The sequence below is a fragment of the Pleurodeles waltl genome, chromosome 9 (assembly GCF_031143425.1).
Source record: "Pleurodeles waltl isolate 20211129_DDA chromosome 9, aPleWal1.hap1.20221129, whole genome shotgun sequence".
In the NCBI taxonomy this organism is placed as follows: domain Eukaryota; kingdom Metazoa; phylum Chordata; class Amphibia; order Caudata; family Salamandridae; genus Pleurodeles; species Pleurodeles waltl.
The window spans coordinates 327,502,308-327,525,249 of record NC_090448.1 but is presented as its reverse complement, the minus strand read 5'-3'; the positions used below and the strand labels follow the sequence as shown (position 1 = coordinate 327,525,249).

At 44.7% G+C, this 22,942-nt stretch overlaps 1 protein-coding gene across 1 annotated transcript in view; it reads right to left on the bottom strand.

The window, feature by feature from the left end:
- LOC138258618 (cadherin-related family member 4-like) overlaps window positions 1-22,942 on the bottom strand; it is a 137,662-nt gene that overhangs the window by 89,683 nt on the left and 25,037 nt on the right. The window contains exons 2-3 of the mRNA XM_069205963.1: window positions 15,200-15,244; window positions 5,627-5,680 (exon numbers count right to left, since the gene is read on the bottom strand). Coding sequence (XP_069062064.1) covers window positions 5,627-5,680; window positions 15,200-15,244 — 99 coding nt within the window. The remainder of the gene's footprint in view (window positions 1-5,626; window positions 5,681-15,199; window positions 15,245-22,942) is intronic.

The following is a 22,942-nucleotide window of genomic DNA, read 5'->3' as shown; positions in this document are numbered from 1 at the left end:
AGGGAGAGCCTTAGTTAGATCTGTTCGCCTACGCAGAGAACACGCAATGTCAGCAGTATTGCGCGTTGGAGCTTTCAAGGCAGCATTCGCTCGGTGGCGCTTTTTGTTGCAAGTGGAGTTAAGGCCTCCTGTACTCCTTTCTGCCCATACCACTTCTGCCCAGAGTTCTCAAGAATATCAAGAACGACTGGGCCCAAGTAATGTTGGTGGCTCCAGACTGGGCACGAAGAGTCTGGTATCCCGAGCTTCTGAAAATGAGCATCGATCCTCCAATCAGGATGCCTCTTCAGGAGGATCTTCTATTGCAGCAGCAGTGGAAGGTTCTCACCCGAACCTGTCAATTCTGCGCCTTCATGCGTGGAGATTGAGTGGTGACAGCTGATAGCCTTGGACCTTCCTCCCAAAGTCTGTAAGTTATTCTGGCAGCCAGGCGACCCTCTAGTAAGATGGTATACGCCTGCCATTGGAAACCCTTTGTATACTATTGTACAGAAAGATCTATTGATCCTCTTTCTGCTTCTCTCTCTGACATCCTTCTCTTTATCTTATCCCTTGCCCAACAGGGTTCTGCTTTGGGCACTCTCAAACACTATCTTTCCACCCTATCAGCGTTCCTTCGGCTGCTCAATCAGTTTTCATTATTCAAATCTCCAATTGTAAATAGATTTCCTAAAGGGCTTGTACATATGTATCCTCCTACACCCTTTGTCATGCCTCATTGGGACTTAAATCTGGTCCTCACTTTTCTCATGTGTGCTCCCTTTGAGCCACTGCACAACTGTCCCCTCTGGCTGCTCACCATCAATACAGCCTTCTTAGTGGCAATAACACCTGCCAGGAGGGTGAGTGAGATGCAGGCTCTCTCATCTAAGCCGCCGTATCTCACCATGTTCCCGGACACGGTGGTACTCAGAAATCGTGTCCCTTTCCTCCCCAAGGTGGTGACTCCTTTTTACCTGGGCCAAAATATCACCTTGCCCACCTTCTTTGCTTTACTGCATCCCTCTAAGGAAGAGGAGTGACAACACTGACTGAACCCAAAACGAGCGTTGTCGTTCTACCTTGACCGCACAAAAGAGTTTCAGGTGGATGACCAACTCTTTAGGCGGTACGTGGGCGTGAAGAAGGGTCAGGCAGTGCAGAAATTAACCATTTCATGCTGGGTCATTCTCTGCATTAAGATTTGCTATGCACTGGCCAAAAAGCAGCCTCCTAAGGGCTCATTCCACCAGGGCAAAGGCTGCTACTACTGCTCTAGTACAAGGTGTTCCAGTCCTGGATATCTGTCAGGTCACAACATGGGCATCATTACACAAGTTTGCAAGACATTACTGTCTGGACAACCAGGTCCATAGAGACGGACACTTTGCCTGTTCGGTCCTGCAGGACTTTTTAGTGTGAAGAAAATCTGTCCACAGCCCACCGCCAGGAGGTTATGGCTTGGGTATCTATTCTAAGGTAAGGAATCTGCAGCTAGAAATCTCTATCAGATGAACAAGTTACTTACATTCGGTAACACATTATCTGGTAGATACTCTATCTAGCTACAAATTCCTTACACCCACCTATGTCTCCCCGCTCTGCGTAGGGTCAGGGATTGTCCTTTTCAGACTTCGTTTTTCCCATGGCTCTGCACATCTGGCATAGAGGTTTGTGGAAAAGGAACTGACGTACCTACGCCTGGGTGGTGCCTGTATAGGCAACTGTGATGTCACAAAAGGCGCCACACGGATTCGAACAACGCCACCAGACGGCACTGGCAAGGGTATTTCTCTGTAAAATGTCTGGATTCCAAGCTGACGCCAGGAAATTCTAAGGTAAGGAATCTGGAGCTAGAGTCTTTACCAGATTATGTGTTTCCGAAGGTAAGTAACTTGTTCGTTTAGGTTGTTAGAGCATGTGTTAATAAACAAATGCTTGACTCTACGGGGAAAATTATGTTTTGACTTTGCAAAAAATAGTCCCCTGGTTGCAGGGCTCAGGGATGCACGGGTTGAGCATCGTGCAGTTGTGGTGAGGGAAGATGTAACTGGCCCTGTTTTTGACATTGAAACTACACTCAATAGCTTGTATATGTTACAGATTCCACAGTGCCATTGACAGAGATGTGATGAGCTCAATATCTGTTTGAATCAGTGGTGAAACCAGCATTTATTTACGGGAGCAGGTGGAGTATAGTCCAAACCTGCTTTAGGACAGGGGATGTCTTCAGCAAAGGTTTCCTCTATGAATGGCACTGTGTTGTCTTCACTCCCACCCAAATCAACGATCAAAGCAGCAGACCCTCTCCATCATCAAATCATAAATGTGGTTCAGGCATTTGGTGATCGCTCCTTATGTTTTCCATTCAGATATGTGTTGGAGTATTAGCACATGTGTGAAATTGCTGTGAATTTGGACTAAAATGATCAAATGGAATCAGCAATTCGAGCAATGATTTTAGACAGATAAAAAAGTGGAATGATGATAACCAAAGTCAGTTTGAGTTCACTGTTATTTTCTGGCAGGACTGCATTTACTAAATTGGTGAGGTGTCATTTTGTGAGAAAGAAACTGCTGTCTCCTAAGCTCTGCAGCTTCCAACAACGTAGAAGTGTTTTTAATTGATGTCCTTATTGGAACAATAGTCATCTGCAGTGCTCTGGATAGCGGGACACCCTGCCATGAGTAAGGGTATGTTTTCCCTTAATGAACTTGACAATCATGTAGGCCATGACTGGTTCTCCTTTTTAAACCGATGAGAGGTCAGAGCTGAGCTTCAAGGATGAGAGGGTCCAGTTGACTGACAGGAACTGCCAGAGATAGTTGTAGGAGTAAGCCTGACCCAGAATCATTCAAAGGCAGCTAGCTAATCAGGAGTTATTAACTGATGCATGAAAATATCAGCACCTGGTAAAAGGGTCGTTATCCTCTGCTTCTGTTCAGTCTCCACTACCCAGTGTACTTTGCCTTTATCATCTTTGGGATATATATAAAAAGTGCTGGTATGTGTTTGTGACTTTGTAGTCAAGTGTAAGGCTTGCAAGTGTGCCTGGCTCAGTAATAGGTGAAGTCCATTGGACTCCATGCATATGGATACCACAAAAATAATAGTTGGCTTTGTAAGGAGCTGTACACAAGCCATGGCAGACCTTTGATATTTATTGTCTACACATTCCCACACGCTGGGTGTGGGATGTAGTACACCAGGATACTTTGAACTATCTATAATGTCTATCCCACAGCAAAACCAGCCTCTCCCCTCGTCCTGCTAGTGATCTGCATGGCTTCAAGATCTCAACTTCTCCAGTACACTTAAACCATTTGGTCCTGCACTGTGGATTCAACATTAGTGTGCCCCCAGGACACCAGTGGTAAATTACACTAGCTGTCACAAGTGGTGTCCTGTAACTTCTGACTCTGACTCCCCTGGGACCCCAGTTAAAGGATCTCCTGGTACCCGAAACATATTTTCCCTAAATCACTCCAAAGTTTCAAACTGTGGGATAACTGTCTTGCCCTAAGCCAAAAAAGTGAAAACCCCTGAGAGTACATTTTTTATTAAGATAGTATAATGCAGTATGTCCAAAAAAGCCTCTAGACTTGCGTCTTGATTTAAACAAAAATGTTCCAAAAATAACTCTGTAATGAAAAATGGCGAAGAAAACAACGTTTTTATTCAGCCTAGAGTTCAATTTGGCAAAGTATGAAAACAGCACCAGCAATAGCAAAGAAATGTCCAAACAATAAAAACAAAACTACACACTAGTTAACAGCGTCTTCAATATGTGAAATATGTTTAGAAACAATGGCGATTTCAATGTAATGTAAAGAAGGTAAAAAATACCAATATTAATACCAGTTCCTTATCAAACTGGAACTGTTAATGATTCTTTTGTTTGATTTATAGGGAGTTAAAATGCAGACAGCCAGATGAAATGTTAAGCAAAAGTGAAGTGAGAAAGGTGAACCCTGTAGCCAGACAGCATTCATGTTAATTTTTTACTGAATGTCGCGATATTTGGCAGACAACTGAAATATAATATTAAGGATTAAAGTGTGCCAGATATAACTGGGCAAAATCCAGTCCAAATGCACTAAAGTGGCTACCCATTCGTTTTTATTGCCCCGTATAAACATGGTAATTATTGAATCCAAGATATTAAAATTAAAGAGCTATATAGACAGACATATGTATAAAAACACAACAATTGGGTAGGATGAATATATTCCATTACCTAATGAGTATTCCCAGTGATCATCAAAGAAATTAATGGAATTACATCCCCAATGTGAAAATATTTGTTTTAATCCGATGTTTTTGCCAATGCCCCACACATGAACTCCAAGGATCCGACTTTCAAGCTGATATATCTATGTCAGAATCAGAACTCTTCCAGGACATCACCTCAGGTTTAGTTATAATCAAAGTGGTGCCAAGGCTACTGTAATGCTAAAACCCATTGATGGTTTCTGCTATAAATTACTCATGGATTGGGAAGAAAATAAGCATATTATCTTTATATGAATTCATCTTTAGAACTGTGTTACTAATTTGGTATGAAAGAACAAAAGTAGACATTTTTAGTCTAATTGTCAGACATAATTAAATGGCAAAGAATGCCACTAAAAGAGCTAGTGTATCCCATTAAATTGAAAAAAGGAACCCTCTTTTGTCCTGTTAAAGATACATTAGCAATTGCCTTCCTATGCAGTAGGTGTAATGATTTTAAAAAGGTGCCTATGAGGCCTACCAACTCCATAAGCACCAAAAGCAAAATGTAGCCGTATCTATTGCTGCAAAAAACACTGACTATAACAATAATAGTTGTCTCAGGGACAGATTCACACCTATTAAAATATACCAAGCCTGGCAAGTACACTTTTAACCTATTCCTTATACTTGGGGAATATGTTCAAAATTAAATTAATGAGGAAATTGAGTTCAACGGCAGTGCACAGTACAAGGCTCTCATAAATTTCTAGGAATACTGTAGGCTTCAATTACCTCTAATGTAATGTTACTTATATGCATAGTATTTGTGTGTTGCCCTGCTGACTAGTTCACAGCAGCTTTCCTGGACACTCTACAATTTGGCTTGATTATTGGATTGATGCCAATAGTGTTACATGTTCCACCCACTCCTTTTAGGTTACCAAGCTCGAAACGTTGACATTGTTTAAGGTTTGGTTCTTTAGCTACTGCCCATATTTCACCTTGTCATTGCTGCTAGATGATGTACATTTTCATGCCATTTTCCGGCTCTTGACTATGGCAAGCACATATTTATGGCTCTGTTATTTACAATAGACTGAACATATCTAAAAAGCAAACATCCTCAAATGTTTATGATTTACAAAGCATCCCCAAATATTCAACATACTATGCGATATAAACAATTAGTTTAAAATACTAACCAAATGTGAATATTCAGAAAGTATTTCAATCTCTTTGTAGGACCTCAGTGTAGCTTACAAGTTTGTAAAGGTTAAGCCAACTCTACTTGGATATGTATCATCAACTCTTAAGCTTACAATGATCAGCAGCCATATGGCTAAGTGACCTTTCCAGCTATGATAATTCTGACACAAAACATCTTGGAGATGAATTGCAGAGCAACAACATTTTAAATGAGATAGGCCTCACCTGGAGTTCAGGACCGGGTCTTCTGTGGATTTTGGATCCATCATGAGAGAGGCCCTATAACAGGAAGATTACATAATGTCTTGATTTTTTATATTTCCTGTACGGATAATTAAAATCATGAATGCTGTTTGTAAAACTCGAATCAATAGATGTTACAAATATTTACTCCAAATCTAAACAATAAATTGTATTTCCTGAACCTATAAGACGCATAACATTATTGTTAGTTGGATTATGACCCTTTTTGCCCTCAGTTGAGTTAAGACCAAAAACAAGGACACTTAGGATTTTGCAAAACATCAATCAGATGGTGACCTAAGAAATCATAACTCTGTATTAGATCATGGTCTTCCAACTATTGAATTCTGCAAATTACTTCAAGCTTCTGAATGTGTCGCACATATATAGTACATCACATTATTCACTTTCCTAAAACTGGGAAAGTGATGAAGTTTGTTTTTAAAAAACTGTGTGAAAGCAACATTTCCAAACCAAACTCCCAAAGTAGGAGTTTGCTTTTGGAAAGCAAAAAATAGCCGTGATGTATAGGTAGTTTTTACCTTTCACATCTGGCTTATTGTTTGATTTTCATTCCAGGAAAAACATGCATCGAATGGCAGTCCTGGCAGAGAAGCCTAATGATAGTTGGCCGACTCTAAATAGGGTGAAACAAATGCCACTATGATCTGACGGCCCTGTGGCGGACAGGCTGTCAGGTCAAAGGTTTCCACTGACAGAGCCAGTAGAGGCCCTGTCAGTGGAAATCCTGCAGTTCCCTCACCTACAAATAGGGTGGGAAAATGTGAGTTTGGGAGAGCAGGAGAACCACCAATTTATGGTCGTTCGTCTGCTCTGACAAACTCTAAATGGGGCCTTATAGAGTCATTTAGACCACAGTAGATGGTCCACCAGTCAGCCACGACCTGCATGCCACTTGAAGAGAACTCCCACCCCTCCCAATTTAGTTAACTCTGTCTGCCCGGTGGGAGTCTCTATGCCTACAATGCATCCGCCACACCAGCGGCTCCACTGTCTTTGAAATGCAGAAAAGCTGGCGCCATTTTATCTTCCCCACAGAGCATTTCTGTATGTTTAGACAAGCAAAGCAGGAGGCTGGTTGTGTAAAACAATTAATGGCCTAGTGCACTGGGAGGTTTCTCCATGCACACAATGACCATGTATGGATTTTCCTTTACGGGGCCACCGTACCTTTCTAGATGGTTCCAGGCACAAACATCTAGTGACGATTGCCCTACTCTGCATCCCACCTGCTGACAGTTAATATGACTTGGGTCTATTTTTGTTATCCACGGACAATTTAAAATTGTTCTTCAACCTGTAAATGGAGCTCTAAAAGTTAGATATATTCTTGTCAAAATGGCAAGGATTAAAACCCATGTATTTTGTCACAGTAGTCAACAACTTAACCACCGGACTACATATGTGCACAGTGTCCCACCAGTAGATCACAGTGGTCGCTGGTTGCCTTCGCACTGTGGTTTCTGTGGCACTCAGGTCTGATCAAGCATGCTTTACATGTATAATGGGAGTGTTGCAGGAGCTGTATTAAGCCAGAAGAGGGTGTACATAATGTTCCCTTATCTGCTCTTTCTTTATCTACCATCTCCCCACAGCCTTTTCCTCTTTTTCCATTTCCTGCAACATTTATGGTTAAGCCTTTTTTATTTTTTATCATCACCATCTGATCGTATCTATATTTACCTTGTGTATTTTACCGTACTCTTTTTTTATAAATATTTAATTCCTTAATTTAAAAAAAAACAAAGTTTTTATTGTTTTTCGAAACAACAAATAAACTCTCAGAAAGCAAGCACTTTATAAACAGGATGTTATGTAGCATTACATAGGCTCCCATGGCCATGAGCCATACCAGACACGTGATTATACAACACCTGCTACTACATTGGACGGCCTGTTCCCTCAAAACCATAATAGGCCCACCACTTGTGCCAAACTTTATCATATTTGTGCAGTGTAGATAGTCTCTTTCAATTTTGCGCACCAATCCATACCTCGCCTCCAGGCCACTATGGGTGGAGCACTGGCAGAGGTCCAGTGTTTAGCTATGTCACTCTTGTCCAGCAGACTGCCCAACCTCATCAGCATCTTTTCCCCCGAGGTTCCACCATATCCTCCAAATACCCAAGAGCGCAAGTCTGGGGCCAGCAGCCACATGGATACCCACCACCCTGGATAAGATTGAAAATATTCGTAGCCAGTATTGTTGTATCATGGGGTAGGTTCACACTGCCTGGAGAAAATCCCTTCTAGGTGCCTGACACCGCACACATGCAGGAGACGGAGACATCCGAGCCCCTCAGAGTCAATAAGGTGTAAGGTATGCCTGATGAAGGCATTTAAACTGGATGAACTAGAGACTTGCCGAAATGGGCAACATCTGGAGTGCCACAGAGGCATCTCGCCAGTCTGTCTCTTCCAGGGACCTCACCCACTTCTCCCATTGTGCCCCCAAAGTCCAAGTAGGTCCGGGGAGTGTACAACCAGGGTTTTATAGATTTGTGATATACCTCCCTTCCCAAAGGGTCATCATAGTGATCAGAAAAAGTGTTTCGGAGCTGGAGATACCGGACAAATTGTGAGGCATGCAATTGGAACTCCAAATGTACTTTTCCTTTTTTTCCGATTAGGGCTCAATGTGCTTTGTTTTTTCATGCAAGGGTTCACTCATCTCAAAAGAAATGAAGTGAGATAGATTGACCATCATTCTAACATCAATGCTTTATGACATTAACAATTAAGGGTCGATTATGACTTCGGCGGACGGAAAAGGTCGTCCGCCGAAGTCCTGACGTTCAGGTTGCCACCAGCGCGACCACATTCCTGTGGACACCTTTAAGAGTTTCCTGCCCGCTGGCCCAGCAGGAAGCAGTCTACAATAATAGATCCGGCAGCAATGCTGTAGTGCGTAGTGTGTACCAGCAAAGCAAAGCAGACAGTGAAAATTGCGATGGGGCTGGCCAGGGGGCCCCCTGCACCCCATCTCCGCCTGCAGTTACATGGTAGTGCTACCGCTATGTAACCTCTGTCGGAGAAGGGGTCGTAATACCCAGGGCATCACTGCTAAGAACACCAGCACCAACCAGTCCCTCACATGGAGTAATACTGGCAATGCTGGCGGTCCGACCGTGGCGCTACCTTCACAGTGGTAATGTGGCAGTCGGACATAAGACCGCGAGGGTCATAATGAGGCCCTTAATCTTCCCTTCACACACAGCGCTCCCAATTTCGTTCTGCTTCATCAGATGATCTTGTTTTCTAAGCGAGTACTTTGATTGGGTGTCAGTTTTTCACAGTAGTCGGCTGAAATAATTGGATTTAAATATCTGGTTGATGCAACAGAAAAAATGTCATAAAAAATATACGGCAGCTAGTCTGATGTTTGATTGGGAACTTTCTGCTTGCAAGTGTTGAGGGTGTACTAGGGCCTTAAGTGATTTGTCTTATGAGATATGGTTTTGTCACTGGTTTTTGGAAAGATGGTTTTGCTTGTCTTAATTTGATTTCCAACTTGACATTGAATGCCCGGCACATTTGATTCTTCTTCACCACGATTGATGTCTCACTTCTTTTCAGTGGCAATAATTATTTTTACAGCACTAACCACAAGATAGCAATTCTAAGAATTTGGAAGAAAAGACACAAACAATAGGTAGATCATTGCTTGAATAACCTAAAAAAATCTGGTCTTTATGGAAAGAAATGCTCTCAATGCAATGCTACGTTGTATTCTACTCTTGAAAGTATGATGGTCTTTTTTGTTCTTGCTCTCATGTTCTCCTTTGTTTTGTGATATATTTTTCATGTGTGTGTGATTGTGTGTGTGTGCGCAGACATAATGGTAGGTCATTTTGGTTTTGGTTTTTCACCCTTCTAAAGAAAGGTCCTGCACTCAGTATACACTATATGTATTTCTTTGCTAATTCTAGTAATTTCCTCTTATGTTATCTTCCTTTATTGAAATGTAGTTGTCTTTGATAGAATACTTCTGATGGTCCAGTATAAACTATTTTTCTTACTCCAGCTGTATTCTATTTTTTTCTCCATTAAACATTTGAATAGTGATATTGTAGACTCTTGCAGGTTTTCACAATTATTGAAGGGGAAGAGGTGATAATGGGAATAAACACAGCAGTGCTACCTATTAAATGTTTACATGAATGAAGAAATCCAAGGACTGGGTCCTGACTGTAGCTAGTGTATTCTTATGTTGAGTGTATATGTTTTATGTATTTACAATCTCTAATATAATGTGTATATTGGACAAAATTGAAATACCAGTTGCAGTATTTACAAAAGTAAGTTGGCTTCATTGCAAGACCACCTTGACCATGCCATTAGAAGGATCTCTATTTTCAATCAGAAAAGAAAATTAGACTCACGGAGGAATATATTATTACTTAATGGCTTTAGCCTGAAAGTCAATTCACCAAAATGCTAATATCAGTGGACGTCACATTACATGCTCTTTGAACCCACTCCAAGATTCCAAGATTACAAAAGAGGTACCTATATCACACAACCTTTGATCATTATGACCTCACATTAAGTGATCTTGGATCCTATTGATAAAACAGCGCTATCACTAAAGTTAACAAAACCTACCATTAATATAACTGGGAGCAATGGAGCTTGAGGATAGACATTGACAAGTTACAGGCATTCTTGAGATGAAGAGTGAGTTGCTCCATCTTACCTCCACACCAGCTCCCCACACCAGGCTCTCAACAAGCAGCACTAGAGTAGCTTGTGGCACTGAAGATGACATTCTAATGTTGACGCTGCCTGTGTGCAGGTTAAGGTGTCAGGAGTGGGACTCTGAGTGAGAGTTGCAACCTTACTTGATATTTGAGCTGCTTTGGGCCTCTGGAAAATCAATGGGTCAGAACTACCGAAGATAATTATGCTTCTGATGACATAATTACCTTTTATTCATTGTGCTGCCTTTGCAGCCTTAGAGTCTAGCAGTCACAATCAGGTCTAGGGGGCCAAAGGAGTGCAACAGCTACCATCTTCTGCCCTGGCAACTCGTGTATTATGCGTATGAACTGGGCAAGTGTCTTAGATCAGTGCCATTTTAATCAAAGCAATATTATTTCAAAGATTTAAATACTAAATTACAAAAATAGTAATTGGCATTGTTTTGCGACAGACTGGCTCATAGCCCGATAAATCCTAAGTATGGTCTCTGCATTTAATGCTTTCTACAGACTCAAAGCCGGCCCCAGCATAAAGAGCAGACCAATCCATCTGACATGCAAAAAAATGTAATTTTAGACCAAACTAAACCATTCATTATCCTTTCATGTCACAGTTATTATCTTTGAAGTTCAAATCCATCTGCCCCATTGATCTTACTCCTACTCTCATTCCTATAGATGTTCATGAAGTTATTCCTGACCTATTGCAACAACTACTCAATTCATCTTTACTTATGGAGGATTTCCTGAATAATTTAAAATAGGTTCCCTAGTTGAAAAAAAACAGATGCTGATTATTCAACCCTGTGGGACTGGCTAGAATTGTCCAATATTCCTGCAGCCTGGAGCACCCAAACGTTTCGAAGGATCTCTAGATGAAGAATGCTTGCTATTTTGAAAGCACTAATATGCTAAACATTTGTCAGGCAAGGTTTCACGTGAGTACAGCATCAAGTTGATTCTTCTTGCCGCCCTGGCTGACCTTGGAGGAGAGGTAGATTATGGCAATCAGCACTCTTATTCTCCATGCTATGTTGGAGGTGTCTGAGACCATTCTTCACTCTCCAAATGTACACGATCTTCCCGGAACACATTCTGGCCCTCATTATGACTTTGGCGGTCTTTTTCAAAGACCGCCAAAGCCAGGGGTGCCAAGAGACCGCCAGTGCTGGTGGGCTTCCGCCCACCATATTAAGAGTACTGCAGGATTTCTCCCCTGTTTGGATGGAAATCCTGCAGTAGTCGTGCTGGCGGTCGGAGGCGCAAGGACGGTTCCACCACTGGCCCGCCCCACCAGAAGGACTCCACCAGCCGTATTACGACCTGTAATACGATCTGACGGTGTCCTGATGGCAGGGTGCTGCCGGCAGTGGAAGCGCCTGTTCTCTGCCGGAAGACCTCCTCGCCGAACAAGGTAAGTCAGGTGTCAGACAGGGGAGTGGTGGGGTTGTTGTGTGTGCGTGCATGTGTGAGTGGGTGTATGTCTGCGTGTGTGAAAGTAAGTGTGTATGCTTGTTTGTATGGGTGTGTGCATGGGTGTGTGTATCAATGTGTGAATGTGTGGTTGAATGCGTGTATGAATGTTGAAATGAATGCGTGTACGGATGCATGTGAGTGAATGCATGTATGTCAGTGTTGGTGAATGAGGGTATGCGGGGTGTGTGTGGGTGTCTGTGTGCAGGTGCATGTATGCAGGGAGAGGGGTTGGGGGTGCTCTACCACTAGTGTGGGTAGGGGGTGTTAGGAGGGGGTTGCTGAACCAGATGGGTAGGTGGGGGGTTCTGGTATTGTGCTTGCTGGGGGGGGAGTCACCTGCCGGTGACAGAGAAGAAATTCCGTAGCCATGGAAACCCTGGTGGAAAGCCGACTCCTAATACTGCCGGCGGTCTTCATTGGTCTGCCAGGTCGGAGATGCTCATCTCAAGCGTGGATGTGGTGGGTTGGCAGAAGCCAACCCGCCACACTAATAATGTGGCAGTCTTCACTGCCAGCCTGTTGCCGGTGGGACTGCCATCCCTAATCTGGCTGTCATGAGACCGCCAGACTCCTAATGAGGGCCTTGAGGACATCTTGGTGCTAAAATAATGTTTAATGTTACCCACCTCGAGGGTAGGCATGTTATCAATCTTGGAAGGATGAAATTCTGGGTGGACACATCTGAACTTAAATCTGCCACTCACACACAGATCCCTGTAGTGATTGGATTAGTCCACTGGGCCACCAGTCACAGCTGTCAGAGCTTTTTAGTCATCTCAACTTGTTCATTTCGTCTCAGCTAGTTAAGGAAGGTGATGCTCTTCCTGAATAAGGAAGGAAAAAGACTAGCTCTAAAGGCAAGCATTAGCTATCACCTAGACTACACTTACCCTTTATATCTAGGGTTTCCTAAATTTCAACCGATGCAGGTGAATCAAGACCAAGCTGTTCCCTGACCATCAGCTCCTTGAACTTCAGCCACGCCAAGACAATCTTAGCTTTACTGTTTCCTAAGACCTCATCTCTATTAAGGCATGGTGTTCAAGTCCACCTATCATACGGTCATGCTCCTGCTTTTATTGGAAAAAGATTATCTTTCATGAAAATTGAAAATATCCTCCGTCTTACAGCTGACCATCACCAGGTCTCTCTTGGTGGATTATTGATTCCTCACTGTTACACCTCACAGCTTTAGGGTAGTCATCCCTCAACTTTTCACCTGCATCCCTCGATATTTCTTAACCTGTTTTTGCTGGTTTTACGACTCTGCGCATTTTACCACTGCTGACCAGTTCTAAAGTGCATGTGCTCTCTCCCCTAAACATGTTAACATTGTCTCCTACCCAATGTGGCATATTTAATTTATTTGTAAGTCCCTAGTAAAGTGCACTTCATGTGCCCAGGGCCTGTAAATTAAATGCTACTAGTGGGCCTGCTGGAGCCATTGTGTCACCCACATAAGTAGCCCCTTAACCATGTCTCAGGCCTGCCAGTGCAAGGCCTGTGTGTGCGGTTTCACTGCCACTTCGACTTGGCATTTAAAACTACTTCATCAGCTCCCCCTGCAACCGGACGGAACATGCGCCTCGCCTTCCACTGCCTCACAGTGCGAAACCAATGCCTCATCTACCCGGATGCTGTAAGGGACTGATGCCGCAACGGCCCCCGCGGTCCATGGGACTCCGTGACCAGTGCCTGTGGCATCAGATTATTGGGAACCACGCTGTCAACGACGCCGTGATAGCTCCAGTTGGAGCTATTGTGTTTCTAAGCACTTTAGTGGAATTTAATCTTTAAAAATTCATAACGTTGCTTGTGTACATTGGATTTTTATCATTTTAACACTATTTTATTCAGATAAATATTCTCCATTTTGCTAAACCTGTGTGGTGTATTTTTGTGGTGTTTTCACTGGATTATTGTATGAGTTCTTGCACAAATACTTTACACTTTGCCTTCAAAGTTTAGCCTGACTGCTCAGTGCCAAACTACAAGAGGCTGAGCACAAGATAATTAAACGTTCACATTTGTTGGTACATGATGATTAGTAGGTAACAGTGGCACCACATTTGGTAGTACTGGCAGGATGCACAAGCTGCAGTGACCTCCATTGCACCTAATTTTTACTTATTTTTTTACAAACATTATTTTACACACTGCAGCCAATACCTTTGGAAATCCAAGTTAGCTTATACTTAGGTCCTTCAAAGACAATGTAGGCTTATTAAATTGTGGAGAAAGGAATTTTTTACAATAGTTTATTTGCTGAGGAAAGATTTTTGTGGGTAGCCTATAAACTAGTATAATACAGAATCTTCTTTTAAATCTCTGATCTAGCAAGCACAAATATGACATAAAATAATTACAGATAGAGTCCATTTTTCCATTATGGTAAGGGGTACTTGGTTGAAAAACAAAAATATCAGAAATGATCAAGTTGATGTTTGCCACATTCTTACCTCAGACTTCACTGACATCATAAATCAATGTATTGAGATGATTTATCTAGCCAAAAATGCATCCAAAAGAACAACACCAAACTTTACTTAGACACATACAGTCACTCAATGTCCATTACACGATTACCTAGGAGCCACTCACTCAGTGCATAGTGCATCATCTGGGTTCAGGGACATGAAGAGAGAATGGAGATAGTTCACTCTTTGGTTGGTTGTGCAAAAAGTTACTACTGCAACTGTAATATGTCTGCTGTGAATATTGAAAATATTTCTTACTAAGTTTATAAACTGGTTCTAAAGACATTCCCTATTAAAAGGCATTTGCCCACAAAACCTCAAACTGAGGCTACCTACAAGCCCCACTTAAACACTTTTGGTCAGATTCACAAAAGCATTCATGAGTAGAGGAAGCAGTACAACAGGAGTGTTTTGTGTACTCTTACACACGATTGTGAATGTCCCCGAAACATCTACCTCCCTCTTAGATTAAGTGCATATAGGGTACAATCCTTTCTATTTGTACTAATTGAGTATGACTATCCCCTTCTTATTCCCATTTTTGATGTTTTAGGTCCTACTCACAAATTCTAATGTTACATACTCCAAATTGTCTTTGTGATTAATACATCAGTAAAATCTGCATCACTTTTGGGGGACTCCAAAGCATTCTACAAAATCATAAAATTCAGAACTTAGTCAACCAGTTCATACAGCCCTATACTTATGAAAGTTTGTAACAAACCTGCTAGAGTTTAAACCATATGATAAGAGGCTTGTAAAGTGTCACGGACTACACACCCATAGGCCGACCTCTCTCTCCTCACAACTATGAACATGTGGCAAATATGGCTTATTTAGCACAGGAAAGCAGGTTTCTTTTAGAGTGGACCTGGTCTCACCTTGAGCTGAGCAGTGGGTCTGACATGGGTTCTAGCATCCTAAAACTGAAAAAAGATAAACAAAGTGTTATACAATTTTTCCTCAGTGTACCTGATAGTGATAGAAATATACAGATGAATTGATGATTTTTTTACACAATATATTTTTCGCGAAAAGACAACCTACATAGACACTTCTTCTATACGTTTGTTTTTAAAAATTCATTCTAGCAGCTCCAGAGGAATGATTTTCAGAGCCCCAGGCAAAATATTGTTTTGTAGTGCAATGCTTCCTTTCCAGTGACAACAAGACCTGGTCTGTGGCTATTTTTATATTCCAGCACCCTCTTGTGGCCATTTGCATTGGTGCTATTGTGAACGCTGAATTTTTACTAATATACATGTATTCCGAATTATAAATCTGCATAGAATTTGAATTAATATAGAAAAATAATGCACAACTTGGAAAATATGCCTATTTGAGTGGCCGTCATTAATCACGAAGTGTCCTTATTAATTGCTTATTAATATGAAATGACGCGCTCATGTTTAAACTAATGTAGTAGTATGTTATATTAATGATTCCGTATTATGTATTTGCTTTATTAATTGTAGGCCTTAAGTTAGCGAGGTCTTAGGCCTAGTTGCACAGCCTCATGTTGAACTGCACTGTTTAAATAATTCACATAAAATGGCTGTTTAGAGAAATAAATACTTGTAATATTCCACTGACCAAACACTAGTAAATGATTTTCCTTTCCCATGAGAACTGCTTGTTAGAATATGCTGTACTAGCTATCAATACATTGTAGAGTTTAATGTGTGTGAAAGCGATGTTCCCAGGAGCTAACAATGGATGCACTGCCTGGAGGACAGAGAGATACAAAATTGTTACCTGGCGAGTCTGACGATGGGAACAGGAGAATAGGAGCCAATCATCTACATGTGAAAGACAGTTTAATTATATCTTAGATTTGAAGTTCTACTTTCATTGGACTAAATGCAAATGTATGATTCTTTGACCAATTGCAAAGTGGGAAGAGTTCTAGAAAATTCTGACTTAGCCCAACTGCACAGAGAGAGGAGAGCTCATTTTTCTTAATCCTTTGCTGAGAAGCCCCATTGCGATTTATTCCCATCCTAGATACTTTCTGGTTTCCTTCTTCACGGATGAGGTGTACTTGCTTTGATCCTTTTTTACTTAGAGAATTCTATCTTGAACTTTATTGCTAAATTCCGATGCTGATCGAACAGATGTCCAATTGATGAAGACTATCGCAGCTTGCTGATCCATACCGAGGAGAGGTACTAGCCAAATGTTATTGATTGATGTAATTTGTCTTTCGTTTCTGGGTACCAACTGCTAATTTTGATAGAGATATAACTAGATGTTTTTCCAAATTTGTGTTGACTAAATTGTTTTGCATGAAGCCCAAACATGCTTTTCTAATCAGACATTTAGCTAGGAGACTCACAGATGTTTGCTACTTATTAAGGATAGTTGATGAAGTTTCTTTGCTGAATCTAAATGTATGCTATTTCCATTGCACAGTTATTTTTGCTTTTGAGTTGTACTGTAATCCTAGAATGCGTGACCATACATGCTTTGATTAAATTGAGATTCTTTAGAAGATTTGGTCTGTATGTTTATCATTTGATTTTGAGATTAAGTTACGTGATATTAGGGGCTCTTTAGGAGGAGCCAAGATGGCGGCCGGGACGGTCGCTTGATCCGAGCGCTCCGTTCCCGGCCACTTCGGGATATCCTGGCAGGCGCCCCCCCAGCGGCCTGACAGGGACGGCCGGGACGGCGGCGCGGCTGGGGGAGACCGGGGCATTCAGCTCGCGCTGCGAGCGCGCTCCGGACCCCGCGGGGCGAGTCTGGGACTCGTCGGCCCGCGCCGAGAGCGGTGAGAGGCGGGGGGAGCTGCGGCTGCGGCCCCGGTCGCGATTTCACCGGGCGCGGCCGCTGCCTGCCTCCCCGCCTGCTTGAGACCGGGAGAGCAGGGGAGGCGCATCCGGCGGAGGATTGTGCAGTCTTGCACTGCCGGGCGCCCTGGGACTCCGTCTTGAGGAGCTTGGGCGCCATCTTTGATCTCGGCGGCCGGCGGGGAGAAGGGCGGCGGAGGAGCAGTGAGGAGGCCCGGCGGGGCAGACGCGGAGCGGCGGCGGCTCAGCAGGCAGCGGGGAGTCCAGGACCAGAAACTTTGGGCATTTGAATAAAAAAAAAAAAAAAGAATAAAAATAATAATAAGGTGAGGAGGGCGCCCACGAGTAGGGGAACACCAAACTTCACGGAGGGGGTAATCCTAGAGGGTGGCAAGCGCCCCCCCCCTCACTCCACCGTTCCACCCACGCAACTGGGCAAGACAGAAGCGCACTGCGTGCTCCTGGGAGCACAGCTTATCCACCACAGGCAGAATGGATGGCTGGGCTGGACTGTAGATGCGTGGACTGTTCTGGTCCTTCTAGCAGTGGGTCCCTGCCACAAGGGTTCCTAGCTGCACGAGGCATATTCGCAGCACCCCGCGAGCGCCCCAACCCGGGACCTTTCCCGTGCCTCGGCGCCTCACCCGGCCGTCCAGCAATTCTCCCCTCTATCTGAGGGAAACCTCTGACACCAAGCCCCGCCGCCACACAAGAAGAAACAAGCGCTCTTCCCCAAGGACAGTATCCCCTACACATTTCGACACGCCTGGCGGACAGCCCCATGGGAACGCTGAGTTAGACTATTGAACTTATCAATGACTGCAGTATTTGTCACTGAACACACAGGCCAAAATTAGCCAAATCAGGACTGGATGCTCCTTTGCTTTACTGCCTAATCGCAAGCCCATCAGTGCGAAATCCCTGCGGATCGGGAGGCACCCCCCTGACAGCCAAAATGGCCGGTAGAGCCAAGTCAACCAAGAACTCAGATCGAACAACCCAAGCGATAACGCCAACAGATCAACAACTTGGCCCATCCTTACAATCTCTGGAAAACACACTTCTAGCGCATTCAGCCCAGTTCGAGAAAGTATTGCAGGCAATACTGGACACTAAGTCATCATTGGAGGGCAGAATTGATGCAGTCGTGCAAGACCTGAACCTCCTGCGAGTGGATCATCGCAGCCTAGCCGAAAAAGCAAAAATAACTGTAGCTGAGATAGCGGAACTAACCCCAATAGTGCAAGGGAATCAAAAACAAAGTCAGTGCATGGATGAAGAGCTGAAGATACTCTGGAGAAGATCCGAGGAAATGGAGAGCAGGGCGCGCCGAAATAACGTGAGATTTCTGGGATTCCCGGAAAGTATGCGTCAACCGGAATCAGAAATTTCCCTAGAGCAGTAGCTAATTAAAGAGGTGTTAAGTGGGGCTCCATCCAAGTTTTTCTCAGTTGAAAGGGCTTACAGAGTTCCGGGTAGGCCTCCGGCCCCTGGCCAGCCCCCCAGACCATTGATTGCCAGGTTCTTAAACTACAGAGATCGAGATGCAATATTGCAACAATTCCGCAATAAGGGCCCGTTCAAGTATGAAGACTCGAACATCAATGCTTACCCTGACTTCACGCAAGAGGTGCAGAATCGGCGTAATTCTTTTGTTAAAATCAAGCAACGCTTACGAGAACAGAACATAAAATATGCCCTGCTCTTCCCAGCCAAGTTGAGAGTAGTGATGGAGGACCATACCCATATATTCACCAGTACCGAGGACGCCTGGACATGGCTCCATGCCAAGGGCCTTGCACACCCCCGGGAAGACGCAGATGAGGACGAGAAATGGGGGAGATCCACTGCAGGGACGAGATCCAAACGGCGTACCAGAGGCCAGCCCAATGTCCAGCAAGCAGCAGAGGAAAGAGCAAAAGTGCTTAAAGAGACGCCACTACACATGCAAAGCAGCAATATAACTCCTGGTGGGCTTGTGGAGCTGGAACTGGATTCAGACACAGCCAGCTCCGTATCCACGGTAACTGGAGAACTAGGTGGGCCGAAGGTCACTCCGAGATCTGCGGATGATCTATAAACTAGTCGCTCAGATCCAGAGTGAACACTAGGGATGGCGCTCGTACCAGGAAAACCTGCGGAGACTCCACGACACTGCCGAGTTGCGGGGACAGAACGCTTCCAACAATATACATCTTTGATATAAACACTAAGCTAAGTGACTTGGGGCACAAACAGGTGGCAAGAGGCGGGCGGGTGGGGCCAGAAGGAACGGAAACATGCCGAGGGGGGGCACCTGAAGATATTGGCAGACTTAGGGCCTGATTCTAACTTTGGAGGACGGTGTTAAACCGTCCCAAAAGTGGCGGATATACCACCTACCGTATTACGAGTTCCATAGGATATAATGGACTCGTAATACGGTAGGTGGTATATCCGCCACTTTTGGGACGGTTTAACACCGTCCTCCAAAGTTAGAATCAGGCCCTTAGTCTGCGGCATGATGTGAGCCCCTTACAAGAGCCACATCTGTAAGATATGAGAATCCCACTAAGTAAATCCAACTGGATAAAAGTTATGTTACGCATTTTTAAGTTTTGTAGTTTCATTGCAGTTGTAAGTAGCATAGGGGGTTTAACTAGGGGGGTGGGGGTTAGTAGTTTAGTAGAAATGCAGCGATCGGAATCACTTAGGGGGTCATTCTGACCCTGGCGGGCGGTGGCCGCCAGGGCCACCGACCACGGGAGCACCGCCAACAGGCTGGCGGTGCTCCAACGAGCATTCTGACCGCGGCGGTTCAGCCGCGGTCAGAAGCGGAAAGTCAGCGGTCTCCCGCTGACTTTCCGCTGCTCGTTTGAATCCTCCATGGCTGCGGAGCGCGCTCCGCAGCCATGAGGATTCTGACCCCCCCTACCGCCATCCTGTTCATGGCGGGAAAGCCGCCATGAACAGGATGGCGGTAGGGGGGGGTCGCGGGGCCCCTGGGGGCCCCTGCCGTGCCCATGCCAATGGCATGGGCACGGCAGGGGCCCCCGTAAGAGGGCCCCGCAAAGTATTTCAGTGTCTGCCTTGCAGACACTGAAATACGCGACGGGTGCCACTGCACCCGTCGCACCTTCCCACTCCGCCGGCTCGATTACGAGCCGGCATCCTCGTGGGAAGGGAGTTTTTCCCTGGGCTGGCGGGCGGTCTTTTGGAGACCGCCCGCCAGCCCAGGGAAAAACTCATAATACCCTCCGCGGTCTTCTGACCGCGGAGCGGTATAATGGGGGCGGAATTCTGGCGGGCGGCCTCCGCCGCCCGCCAGAATCAGAATCACCCCCTTAATGCACTAAAGATGGACCTGCACCCGTTATATCTAAATGTTAGCAGCAGAAAGGCAGAGACCAGATGGGCCAACATTAAAACCCAGGCTCATGTCACAGCAACATATCCCCTGCACCCTATAAGATGTCTTCTAGAAGCAACATGGGGAACCAGTATATTATATTAACATGGAATGTCAGGGGCCTAGGGACCCCGAACAAACGGGCTAGAGTGCATGCTCGACTTAAGAGACTAGGAGTGCATATTGCTATTTTGCAAGAGACACATATGCTGGAGGGGGATCTACGAGACGTGCGAGTGAAGTGGGGGGGCCAGCTGATTGGCACAACATATTCGACCTTCGCGAGAGGGGTGCTGATCTGGATAGCAGCGGGAGTTCCATTCCTCATGTCAACACACAAGATAGACCAGGGAGGGAGGTACGTAGTAATGGAGGGCAGATTAGATGGTAGACAAATGGCTGTGGTTGGGGTATATGCCCCAAACAGTGGCACCATAGGCTTTCTCACCACTCTCACCCCAACGTTGCTGACCCACCCCATGCCCCTTGCCATCTGGGGTGGGGATTTTAACAGCACCCCAATGGCAGCATTAGATAGAACTAGCGCCCACCAGAGCGCATCAACTAATAGGAAGTTCGTAAGTCCCCTGCAAGAATGGGCAAATGTTATGGGCCTATATGATGTATGGCGGTTAGGCCATCCAGAGCAAAAAGAATATTCATTTTATTCGGTCCCACACAATACCCACACTAGAATCGACATAATATGGGGCACTCGCGAAATAGGGGCGCTGATAACTGAATCCGAATACTTGGCAAAGACAGTCTCGGACCATGCGCCTCTGCGGGTAACCCTGAATTGGGGCAGGGCACGTCAGGTAATACCCACTTGGAGATTCCAGGCGGAAGCTCTACAAGACCAAGCATTCGCTACATCACTGGGGGAAACTATAGGCCAATATTGGGAAATAAACGCTATGTCTGCAACAACCCGGGCGATAGAATGGGATGCCCACAAAGTAGTGGCCCGCGGAGTATGTATGTCCACTACGTGGGGAGTGAGACGCTCCTTACAGGCGGAAATTAGCAAACTTGAGAAGGAGCTGCGGGATGTGGAAAAAGCGGTAGCACGGGGGGAAATTACCAGTATTGCCCTGAAAGAAAAGCGCTTAAAATATAATGAGGCAGATAGCAGGCTCCGCTGCCACGACTATAAATATTACTTAACCAGGTTGCAAACGGAAGGAGATAGATCAAGCAGAATGCTAGCGTGGCTACTACGTGAGGATAGACAGCAGGCCCCGATAGGGGCCACCCGGGTGGGCGCGCAAGAAATGGCTACTACACAAGCAGAAATAAATGAGGTGTTTAGGAATTATTACTCTAACCTATACACTAAACGTACTGCGTGCACGGCTACACAACTAGAGGCCTTTCTGGCGGACTCCTTCCTACCCCAGCTACCACAACCAGATAGAGATGGAATTGAAACCCCTATAACAATAGCAGAAATAGAACTAGCCCTTGCACAGCTACCCAGGAACAAAGCGCCTGGCACTGACGGTCTCCCTTCGGAGTATTACAAAGCCTATTTACCCAGTTTGAAATCTCATCTGCTAGGAGTGTTCCAAGAGGCGTGGACTACAGAAAGCTTGCCCACATCTCAAAGGGAGGCTCTGATAGTAGTACTCCCTAAACAGGGTCGAGACCACACAGATGTGAAATCTTATAGACCACTATCGCTGCTGAACACAGACTGCAAAATATTAGGCAAAATATTGGCCAACAGGTTGGCCCCCCTCATGCACTTACTGATACATGCAGATCAGAGTGGCTTCATTCCCAAGCGTAACACCTTCCTGAATAATCGAAGATTGTTGGGCATAATAGGAGACACCCCCAAGAATGCACAGGAGGAAATGGTGCTCTCATTAGACATAGAAAAGGCCTTTGATACGCTCGAGTGGGACTTTCTGTTGGCCACGATGGCCCGTATGGGAATAGGCCCTAACTATATCCGCTGGGTTCGGACATTGTACTCTAGCCCGAACGCAAGGGTGAAATCAGGCGGGGTGATTTCTGATAGTTTCCCGATCTCTAGGGGGACACGGCAGGGATGCCCCTTATCCCCGCTACTGTTTGCCATAGCAATGGAACCATTAGCGGCAAAAGTTCGCCTCATGGAGCATGAATGGGTAATTATTTACCCATTACCCGCAGCACTCAAAATACACACACACGTGCAAAACAACACTACATTGGCCAATTTGAATAATACACACCTGACACCTATACACACACCATATACACACACCCACATCACTATAAAACATACACACACATTACCCACAAACCCTTATGAATACAAACTATTGGCATGAGACATACACCACGACCACAGACAAAACCAGAGCCACACACCCCACATCACACACCCAACACATCACCCTACTCACCCTCACCTACACAACTCACACAACTCCCATGGCACCACAAAGACACCCCAC